Genomic DNA, 12,032 nt, shown 5'->3' with positions numbered 1-12,032 from the left:
TGAGAGCTGGCAAGGTGGGGCGGGGTAGGTAGGTATATCTGCAAGATGGATTACGTGGGGTTTGCCGAGTTCAACATTGACACAGATTCATCGTAAATCATTATGCTGGGGACCCTGAGTGATTTCTGCATTAGGAGCAGAAAATGGAGTTCATCCAGTCAATGAGGGAGGGCATATTTCACATCAATCACCTCCACACTCTCATGTTACCAAGGCTTAAATCTCACTTATATTGTTACCAATAGGGTTCAATGGCTATGATGGCAATCAGCAAGAATCTGCACTAACAATACCCTGCTGACTATAGAGAGGACACAGCACAGGACTCTGCTCCCATTTATGTGAAGAAAATTATATTTGAATTGAAATGGAGAAAGATAAAAGATAAAGTTGGAGCTAAAAAGGTTGTTGCGATTATTATTCTGTTGCATATTTACAGTTTTCAACTTTTGACACATGTTGTCCATCTTTGTGGTTGATTTACCACAGCTATTTTGTCTATTTTCTTTAGGTATGCAAATGGGAGTTTAATACTGAGGCTGACAGAGATCCAACCCACAATCTCATACAGGTACTTGGATAAAATAAAATATTGAATGGCAAGAACAACTGGAAAGCTTGACGACAGTGACTTGAAGGACAATCTGGCAACCGAATGAGCAATGGGAGGAATGACTTGCAATGTTTGCCACACAAAACATAGACAGGAAGTACTAAAACAAATTGGGAAACATGAAGGTAAGTAAGAAAGGCTGTGTGCCAGTACCTGTACAGAAAAAAAACACCATCCCATTACATCATAATTGAAAAGGCAGATGACAGAAAACACCACAGTGCCTTGCCAGGTTTGGTCACATTTTGAGTTATAAGCTACAGATGCTCCAAGAGGGTCAAATTTCAAGTAAAATGTCAATGGTGGAGTAGTTGGTACTCTTGCCTTACAGCAAGATGGTTCAAATCCACTAACCAGCTGGGGCTTTTCTGTGTGGAATTTTCATGTTCTCCCTGTCTGCATAGATCCTTTCTGGGTACTCTTGCTTCCTGCCACAATGGGGCTAGATTAATTGGGGGTTATAAATTGGTCATAGGTGCAGGTGACCTATATACTTTCTAGTTTTTCAACAATCCTGACTCTTCTTTTACCCAAATTTCTTTTCATGCGGTGCAAATGTTTTGAGTGGGTGGAAGGTCTTATCTTGGTGAAATATGCAAGGCCTGACCTTGAAAAAGATGTGATCTGGATGGGAGCTGTGAGGTAGTGTAGACCAAGTGGCAAGGAAGGTGATAAGTAGACAGCAACGGCATCAGTTTCTTTTAAGTGTACTTTATTTCTGGCATCTCCATCATACCATTTTAAAGCCTGGTAGGTAAAATCTCACTTGCTGTATACAGGACTTTACACACACTTGAACCTCATTAGTCTCTACTATTGAAAAATGGGTTAGACCAAACAATACGATTCTAAACAAAAACCCTATATAAACAGGAGGTACTGGGGCAGCCCCTCCCACACACCTGTTTTAGATATAGGACCTGAACAAATTGACAAACATGGTAAATATAACCAAAGCAACATAAGCAAACATAATTTATTAGAAATTTACCTGTGAACAGAAGAAAATTCAAATGACTTGTTGATTAGTGGTATTTGCTTTAAAAACATATGCATAGATGTAATGGATGTAACTAGTGCTACCACAAACCAACCCGGGATAGTATGTAAAGCAAAGTTAGTATTATGGCCAACTGTACAAAAAAAGATGAATTTAGATAAATTATCAATATGGTTAAGGGACAAGTGGTAACTGAGTTTAAGTGTAACCACTTTGTCACAGGATCATATGTTGGTCTAAAACCTGTATATACTTTCAAGCTTTAACTAACAAATCATTCATCTTTTTGTTTATGTTTTTCATAAAAACTTCAAATTTTGAATATATCATTGTACCCAGTCATGTTTGTAACATGTTAGCAGTTAAACTAATTGGCTGCAGAGTGTTCCTCCAGCTGTTTGTTTTTAGTGGCATTTACTTTTTTACCAACATTTTTGAGATATGTTACCACCATCAAACTCAAAATGACCCTATTAATTTATTTAAATTATCAATTTTCTCAGTTTAAACATATGATATGAATAAGATACAGATTTGTGAAATTTGGAAATCACTGGATTCTGTTTTTATTTCCAAACAAACCAAATTCATTTACAAAAATAAGGAAAATAAAACACAAACCAACAATAAGTGTCTCAATAACTGGGTCATCATGTCACAGCTTCAGCTTGCCTTGGCAATGATTCTCCAAGTCTCTGGAAGTCTGCTGCAGGAATGGAACACAATTCCTTCAAAATACATTCCCTCATCTGCTTTTCAGATGATGGTTTCAGAGAGCACTATCTGCACCGCTTGAGTGCAAAGACCTGAGAATTTGCCACCACTGTCATAGTGTTTAAACCATTCAGTGACATCTCACTCCCTTTGGATGGGAGTACTGTCATCCTGGAAGAAGAGACACTAATGAAAGCAATCTTGTGAGAACCAAAATGTTTTGACTTTTACTTGAATTTCTCATGACTCTATTACATATGCAAAAATATGTTCATTTTTTAAATAAAATTGTATATATTTTTTATTATGCCAACATATATATTTGAAAAAATATATATTTTACGTGATTACTCACTTTTTCCTAACTTTATTTTTGGGGACACATGTTCAGGGAGGGCCTTGTTCTCCTCTCCGCCGCCAAGAGTAGCAAAGGCAGAGAAGAGTGGCTTCTCTGGCTGTGGTGGCGCAGGAATGCGGATATGATGAAAATGTTTTAGACGCAGCTTTCCTCAGTAAACTACCGCCACTGAGCGTCGAGGGCGTCGCGAGGATTATTATTCATGTTTTTTTGCACGTCAACAACATCTGGCCCGAGCAGAGACCCGGTTACACTGCCAACTATACTTACGGAAAAGTTTTTGGACTCGAAGCTACTCCTTCACCCAGTTTCCTTTCTCTTCCTAACGTCTCGGGAAACGAGTTGGAGGAAGCGAGGATGGGAATAAATCACTTCTGAAGCACCGGAGTTGTCATGTTTGAAAGGTAAATTGTCCTTCGTGTCGCCTTTTGCCGTAAATAACGCTTAGAACAATTAAAGCGTTTATATATATATATATATATATGTGTATATATATATATATATATATATATATACCTATAGAAAATGGTGTGTATGTGAATAAATGAACGCCATGTGAAGTTTTGCAGTAAGTTTATGTTTAAAAAAAAAAACGACAAAAAGGGAAATTTCGACTAAGACTTTCTGGAGCGCGACGTCACTTTTCTCGCTGCGTGAATAAGTTGGCGACCTGCGCGTTTGTTTAAAACATTTTTTATTTGTGTCTTCAAGCCTGTGCTGATGATGAGGCGTTGGTTTTCACAGCATTGAAGGCTGAGGACAGGGAGAAACTACTTCTGCTGTTTTGTTTCCCCCCAAAAGACGACTGTCTCATGTCCAAGGAGACTGTCCTTCATCCGGATGGGCTGGCAGAGCCAGCGAAGGGCCCAGGGCAGGAGACAAGTCCCCTGCTGTCAGCCACACACGGTAAGAAAACACAGGATGGACCTAAAGTGAAAACCGATTGATTTAGAAACGTACAATTTCAGTTACATAAGTCAGGTGTATTTATCCTTGAGAGGGTTTGGGAGGATGAGAGAGGTGCTTTTGTAAGATCTAATTAGCTTTTTGTCAGAATATGTTGGCTCTGTACTGGTTCAGATCCACCAATCACATTTAAAATGAACCTTTTACCCACATTCAAGCCAAGCTTACCCACTTAAAACATCCAATCCAAAGGAAAAAAAAAAAAGGGAAAAAAAACTCCTATATAACACCAGCCTCTGGTGTACATGTTTATGGAGGGTTTTTTTTTTCAATCCTAGCTGCCAGCATACCAGTAATGAAAGTGAGCTCTAAATATAGTGTCATACTCAGTCAGAAACTCACGCTAAAAAGCAAATCCTAAAGACAAGCCAGTGGGTGTGTGCTACAGATGATTGGCATATCAGGATTTTTCAGTCTGCTCTGGACAATCACAGACTTGCTTTCTACATTATATTCATGTGACTTTTGGTGTGCATCAGTATCTCTGCTCCAGCTTTAAGCTCGATAGTGTTTGTGGGTTTTTTTTTTGTTTTTTCCCCCCCAATAAAGTCTGCAGAAACGCCCTAGTGACTATTAACAGCAACCACAGCCAATTATAGTTTTTAATTAACTTTCTAGTTGCCCCTAAGATTATCACATGTAAAATAAGCTTACCCCCCCACACCCCCTTTTCATTTTTCTTCAAACAAGCAATGAACCATTAACCATCCTATTTATACCAAGCATCATTATGGCACTGTCAGAAAATAGCAAAGTAGGACAAAGTAAGCAATCACTGGGGCTGTTGGGTTGTGAATGGATTTTTTTTTTTTTTTTTGCTGGACCTTCAAAGGCACTTGGAGTTAGGACTAGATTTCCCCTCCCCGGGGACTGCGGATGTACAGAGAATAGAGCAATTTATTTCTAACTGTGATCACTAAATACTGCGATGCATCACACAGAACTGCTGCTAACGTCACCGCTGCTACCATACATTAGCCCCCCCGAGCTGAGATATGTGCCATATCTCTCTGGGCAGAGTTTCTGGCCCGCACTCATCTGTTACGCTGCCCCATCCATCACTTGCTTACAAACACAGGGTGTTGTATGGGAGTATGGGAGCAAGGCTTCTGTAAATGTGATTCTTTTTTTTTAGGTTTGTTGAATCAATCTTCACCGAGCTGAAGGCTCGAGCTCCACGACGGCACTGAAAAACTTTCAGTTTTAAGGGGAAAAAATCCCCCAAAACTATGGCCTATGAGTAGGCATCTGGCTCCAAACCAGTGAATAAAGTCATTGTGGAAGGTTTATTTACCGAACAAAGCAGCAGTGTGCAGTGAGCGAAGCCTGAGCGAGCCTTGAAGTCAAGAGGCCAGAAGAAACGGGTTAGGCAGATGAGTGAAGCTGTCTCTCGTGCATTTGCGCATCTATCAGGCTGTAAGATTTTTTTTCTCTTCTTCTTCTTCTTTTTGCCAACATACTTTTTCCAATTTAGATGAATGCAGCCTTTTATGGCAGTTAAAAAGCTTGGCAGGTAGAGCACGCCCGGGAGCAAAAGGAGAGAAAATGAGATCCAGAGCTCTGGCAAGGCCTTTACCTGAACCGCCCCTCAATGTTGTGCAGTTTGCCAGTGGCCTGTTTTTTCTGGCAAAAACATGCTGAGCGGCCTCCGCACCTCTGGATCATCCAGCTGTCCCTGATATTCTGTCCTCCGTGGCCAACTCTACACTTAAAGTTTACATCTGTTTTTTTTATTTTGTTTTATTTTATTTTAAAGGAATGAACAGCTGAGTCCTTAATAGCATGAAATTAAACTAAGCGACCCCGTCTTGTCGGTCACCATGCAGCACAGTACTTAGTTTGCGCAACTCTCCATGTGGCGGGTTTTTCTTCATCAGCTCTGTTTGACGTTAAATTCTTGTGACCCTAGATGCTCGTGACAATGAATCATCAGGGAGAACATCATCTCCCAGGAAACCAGCCGCCGAAGGACCGAGTCACGTGATGGAGGAGAAGCCTAATTATTGCGAGCCTGTAAGAAGTAAGTTTTAACGACCTGGGAAAAGCTGTGGGCGGGCAGCGGGGCATCTTGCTGTTATTTTTAATGATAAACAACAATGCACCGTTTAATTGTAGAGAGTGGAAATAACAAACACGTTCTGCCTGCAACAGTCACAACGGTTCTGTTTACCATTTATTTAACATTAAAGCGGCTGTAATCTCGTCCTTTTTTCTATCATCACAACCGCTATATGGATAGTTGTTGTTATGGCAGTTGCACAGTGTGTGAGGCAGGGGTCAGTTGGCCAACTAAAATATTAGCTTCAGTGTTTCCAATTAAAGTAATGTCAAGATAGCACCAAGCTCTCTTGGTAAGCGTGGTAACATGCAGGCGCTCTTATTCTGCCATAATGACCAAGACTTGGCTCATTTCGTCATTTTTTACTTCTCCTTCCAAACCCTCAGCGCTGTGTTTTGGAAGTGGGGAAATCCTGTTTGTGGTTCTGGCACTAGCTGTCTTTACACTCTGATTGAATGTTAGCCACAGTGTTTTTTAGCCTGCACCAATCATTCACCTATTGAAGAAGACTTGTGCCAGCAGCTAGAGGCACTTTTCTGTTGAAGAAATGTTCACCAGGATTACATGAGTATATTGTTCCTCCCTGCGATCCATCATACCATTAGCAGGTGTTTTAGATTTTCAAAAGATGTCTTTTTTTCTGGATGGTTCTAATTTTTTATTTATTTTTTCCTTTGGGGAAACTTTGTGTGCCTGTATTGTAACTCTGAGTTAATCACATTGTTTTATGCAAATGCAGTGCACGGTGAGGTTTTACAAAACAATTATTTGACATTGAACTTCTTGAGTCTAATTAAACCAAGATGCACTTTAGTTCAGCAATTTGAATTGATATTGAAATATGGATTGCAGGTCACAAAATGAAACGGGCTAAAAGCTTTGTGTGCCTTCGTGTGTGTTTCATTGTTCCTAAGAAGAGTGAGATGTGTCAACATAGGCTAATAGCACCTGATTGCTTCCATCCATGTAAGTGCCTAGCAATAATAAGGATTGTTTTTTTTTATCTTCATTTGACACAGTTCTTGACAACAGTTCCTTTGTTTCTTGGTTGTTAACTTTTCCAGGGTGCCTTTTCCTGCCTTTTCTGGTATTAAGCTTAATGACTTGCCAGTGGCTTGTTTACTGAAGTAGCATGGAAAAGAGATAATAATAAAAAAGAAAATTCTGTCAAGAGGTCTCTCTAGCTTGGCAGGTGTGTGGAGTATTGCACTTTTAGAGGGAGGCATGCTCTGCTTTCATCTCAGCAGATAAGCCCCTGTGACAACAGTTTTGCGTTGTAATTGATGTCGCTCCCCTTAACATCCACACCGATTCTTTTTTTCTGCTACACACACACACACACACACACACACACACACACACACACACACACACACACACACACACACACACACACACATAAACACACAGAGGCTGGTAAAGAAGTTTTCCTGTTTTTCATTTGAAAGATCAAAGCCTGATTATAGTATTTATAATACAATAAAAACACTTAGTTTGTCTAGTTTGAATAGTTTGTCTTCAACTCTGTCCTGCAATAGAATACTTTGAGAATATTCCAGAGATTTCCCAATGAAACAGGAAATTCTAAACACCTAGATGTTGCTAAAATATTGAAAAGTGACAATTATAAGTAGGAATGTTAGTTCTTGTAGAGAACCGGTCCCAAGTACTTCAATTCCTTGGAATTGTTAGTGTGCTTGTCCGTCGAGCCCACTTATTGGTTCCATTTGCACTTGCACCACAATCAGCTGATTTCAGTTTGTGTGCCAGAGGAGAAAAATAATAGCACAGTCTACAGCCTGGATATGTACATTACCTTTATTTATTTTTTATTGCACAACAGTACGAGAGCGTAACGGTAAAATGCAAACTGCATCCAGAACAGAAACAACTTCAGGTCTTTGCAAGCCCCTGCACAGACGGTATGCTAACAAGCTAGCAAAGGAAATCATACTTTCTGATAAACAGGATAATTCAATTTTAAGATAAGATAAGATAACCTTTATTAGTCCCACACGTGGGAAATTTGTTTTGTCACAGCAGGAAGTGGACAGTGCAAAAGTTATGAGGCAAAAATTAGAATACAATAAGAATAAATACAGTACACAACTGTACAGAATAGAATAAAATAAAATAAAATACTATATACAGTAGAATAAAATAAAATAAATATACAATAAGATAAAAATAGAATACAAATACAAATACTATATACAACTGAGTAAAAATACAACGATGACAGAAAGGATTATTGCACTTAGTATTATTGCATATGTATGGATGTTTTATGAGAGTTTATTTACTGTCTGACATTCTCTGACAAAGTTGGATGCACTTCAAAGAAGTGTCTCACAGTGGCTAACACTAATAAAAGCAGCAGCTTGGCATCAGAAAAGTTCAGGATATCCTCAACAGCTCGCCTCAGTATCACTGTTACTAGTCAGAAATGAGCGCCATTAGATTAGTTAGACAAAGTTTTGCATCTGTTTTACAAAGTTTTACATTTGGGGTAACTCAAGTAAAACTGTAACATATCTCAAAATATTAAACTGACTTTGTCTTCTTCTTCTTCTTCTTCTTCTTCTTCTTCTAATAATGTATATTAACACAAAAAAAAATTAATTTTGGCTATACCCTTATTCATAAGGGGCTGCCAGAGCTGGTAGCTGTGCATACTTGATTTGGCAGACTCAAGCACTGGATGCATCTCCCAAGGAATATCTGTCTTCTTATGGGACCAAACTGGGGGTCTTTCACTGTTTAAGTGACCGCATGAACCATTCCACCATGGTTTCAGAAAGTACAATAATTTATTTTTATTTTTTTTAAAGTACAATAAAACCATAAAATCAAACATGATATATAGGCATCAGTGTAGGGGATAAAATCACTTCCCAATTAATTTGTCTGATTTCTAAAAGCTTCTACAAATTGTTGAGTTTTCTAATTTCAGTAGTAACATTGAGCCTTTCAAAGAGTGGAGCTTACTGCATTATGAAGTTGAGCTATAGCTAAAAAGACATGTAAGATACCCAGGTTTGTAAATAAAGAAAATGAACTATAATCTTGGAGAACGTTTTTAAGTAGCTTTGTCTGTTTGTGGTCATCTAATAGTTGGAAAAATGATTTAGGGCTGCTTAACTTAACCTATTTATGTCATAGACTGGCAGTCTCGCTGTGGTTGTGTTTTGAGGGAACCAATCTGCTCGCTGGCAGGGGTAATTGAGAGCTCTCTTCACCACAGAAACAGGAAATCAATAAGAAATCATCTGCCCGCCTACATCTCAGTCCTGACTGTGTCCCAGGGCTGTCTGATTTTAAAGCTGTGTACAATTTGTGGATGGTGACTTATCACAACAAGAGGAAGCCCATTATATTGTTGTAATAACAGCAAAGATCCTATTTCAGTTATGATAACATTGTTTTGACAAGTGGTCTATTTAATCAGTGGGCCCCCTTAAAATGAGAAAGTAAACACAGTGGTGTTTCTGTATTTTTTAAATGTTCTCAGCAGAGCGCATTTAAAGGAAAGTGCAGTGAACACTGTTATGCCACGCGTTGTGCGAGGCGTAATAATTTACGATTGCAAACAAGATAAATTCCAGTCGCCGCTTAGATTGTAAACCATTGCGGCTTAGACAACAAAAGTACAATTCTGCCCCTCTTGTTAGACCTTTGTCAGCACACAGTTCCTCTGTGGCTCTGAAACCTGGGAGAGGAGGAACAGTCATGTGTGGGAAGAGTCATGTGTGGGAGACAGACATTCCTCAAGAGACTATTCTGGTTTTTCAAGCACCTGATATCTCTTGCAAACAGGGCCATGCCTCTCCAGCCCATGTCTGGAAATAAATTGCTACCACCCAGCACTAGTTTTAGGAGTTTAATCATCACATTATTCATAAGATTGTCAAATACTTTTTTTAATGCTTCTGCAGTTGATAAAGATGACCTTACCAGCATGTGAAGAACAGGTCTGTTTTTTTTTTTTTTTTTTAATCTCATGGAAATTCTGTAGTGAGAAAAGAAGGTCAAATAGCATGACTTTTTTTTTCTTTTTTTTTCTAAAGGAAGACATTAGTCTGGCCTTTGTGTGAATCTGTGATTTCACTCTTTAGTTGCACACTTTCAAGGTTATTACCTGTGTATCGAGTTGACCTTTTGGAAGTGGAGGTCACAAAGGGAAGCAACGGGAATTGTTTAACGTGGTCGTGTCATATACTTTCATTTGTCTTTGCAGAAAGGATTCAACAATTCAGAGTTATAAATGAACTTATAAAGTTTTTAATATGAGATTTAAAGAAAAAAGGGGCGGCGAGGGCTTCCTCGAGGTGTTTTTGCTGGCCAATTGTTGAATCAACATTCTAAGATCGTGTCACTTTGTTTCATTTGTCTTCCAAAGTGCTTTAAGTACTTTAAGACTTTTTTAACCTTGTGTCAATTCTCTTTTTCAAGAATGTTTTTTTTTTTAGGTATAGGAATTGCATTGTAATTGTTGTTATGCAAGATCCATATCTTTATTGCAATCCTCGCAGCCCCGTCTGCAGAAATAATGTGTCTAAAGCATAGACCTATTATAAACTGAACTGTAATTTTCAAGTGATTACTTACCAGTGGGTCATGGAATCAAAAACTGTATAAATAGGGTGAAATGCTAGTGTAGGGGTTGATTAAAATGGTCATTGTAATTCTACCTCTGTTGTAATTATTTTCTCATTGTCTTGGTGCAGATAGATTTCATATGGGAAATTTCAAGTGTGTTAATTAGCATATTTTACCCAAAGTGCCCGAGACTATTCGCTGTTAATTTTTTATTTTTTTTTTGAAGATATTCAAAATACTTGAGCCAGATGATTAGATATGCATACCTCCATTTGTGGACCGCAGTATTTTAAGTGCACGTTAGCTGCAAGACAACATGTATGGATTTTGATTGAGGAGACTGCGTAGAATTTTTTTAAATTCAGAGTAATTTTTTTTAAGTCATTTTAACACTTTTAGTGTACTCGTAAGAAATATAAATAGTTTTTGATTTGTTACTTTTGAGGACACATTTCAGAAGCTGAAAGTTACACTGTTACTAGCACAGGTTTTGGAGTAAGGGTCAGAGGTTTGTTTTTCCACATGTCTATAACATGTCATGGGGTTAAGAAGCAACACTGTTGTATAGAAACACACAAAAGGCCCTAAAAGAAACATACGTGTCAACCAAATCCATTACATTTTAGACTTTGTAGAAAACAATCCAACTGTGTTTTATCTATGTATATATTTTAATGCAAAGAACTGATTGCAAAGAATCACCACTCGCGTGATTGCAAAGAATCACCACTCGCGTGATTGCTAGGAAAACTTTAGGATTAGTATGTTGCCCAAGGATGCCATTGACTTTCTGATTGGTAGACGACCCACTCTGTCTCTTGAGCCAATCTTTGCACTCTTACGCAATAACCTGAAAGTACTTTTATGCTATAACACAATAGTACAACGATTTTTAGGTCACTTCAGCAGATTAGTGGTTCACAAAGTGGGCTTTGGGGATCTGCAGGGTTCTGGAAGAAAATTTGCAAGAAAATATATCCTGCAGTATTAACAATATTGCATAATATCCACACCCTAAGAAAGTTTATACCTATTTAATAAGCATAATGTGAACATTACTCCCACCCTCGTTGGTTTTGGGTTAATACTGATATGACTGTAAACTCTTTGAGAACCCTTGAGATAGAGCTGGGCGATATGAGATTTTTTCATATCACGATATGTTTTTTTCATTTCAGTCGATAACGATATCTATCACGATATAAGCCAAATAACTATATTTGTAAGATTTAAATGTGCCGTTGCTCACAAGTAAAATGTGAAATAATCAGCAGCTTGTTTTGATTTAAATATTTATTTCTCATAATAAGTTCAACAGGGTAGATGTACTTAAGGAACATGAGACTTTTTCAGATAAATAAAGGCAAATATTGCAAACTACACAAAAGGCAGCCGCTAAAGCGTTTAAGTTTCAAAATAGAACAAACGAAACAGACTACTAAATTGTCAATTCCACTTAGAAACAAAATATTAATTCTAAAAATAAATCTTAGTTTGTTTTACAGAAGAACAGACAAAACTGACTAACTTTTGTCAATATCAAATAAACTGAGAACTAAAAGGAAATTCTCAATCTCTCCTTGTTGTATAGCTGAGCTTTTCAAACAGTTTTAACAGTTACTTTAGTCTGACAAAAGCCGAATGACGAATTAGCGCTTCCAGTCAGAGACTGAGGCTACGTCCACACGTACACGGGTATTTTTGAAAACTGAGATTTTCCGTT

The 12,032-nt window shown here is 38.1% G+C and overlaps 1 protein-coding gene across 3 annotated transcripts in view; it reads left to right on the top strand.

The window, feature by feature from the left end:
• Positions 1–12,032, top strand: part of mdfic (MyoD family inhibitor domain containing) — a 52,609-nt gene that overhangs the window by 23,551 nt on the left and 17,026 nt on the right. The window contains exons 2-5 of one of the 3 annotated variants that reach the window (XM_085436712.1): positions 512–738; positions 2,719–3,089; positions 3,487–3,591; positions 5,561–5,671. In XM_085436712.1, coding sequence (XP_085292838.1) covers positions 3,498–3,591; positions 5,561–5,671 — 205 coding nt within the window. In that variant the 5' untranslated portion in view covers positions 512–738; positions 2,719–3,089; positions 3,487–3,497. Of the gene's footprint in view, positions 1–511; positions 739–2,718; positions 3,090–3,396; positions 3,592–5,560; positions 5,672–12,032 lie in introns of all 3 variants that reach the window. The other 2 variants (XM_085436711.1, XM_085436710.1) reach the window with 2 other exon arrangements.

This window comes from Copadichromis virginalis, linkage group LG17, assembly GCF_057382275.1.
Source record: "Copadichromis virginalis isolate Kocher_CV1m ecotype Utaka linkage group LG17, C_Virginalis_male_GT1.1, whole genome shotgun sequence".
Lineage (NCBI taxonomy): Eukaryota > Metazoa > Chordata > Actinopteri > Cichliformes > Cichlidae > Copadichromis > Copadichromis virginalis.
This window is presented reverse-complemented; position numbering and strand designations above follow the sequence as displayed.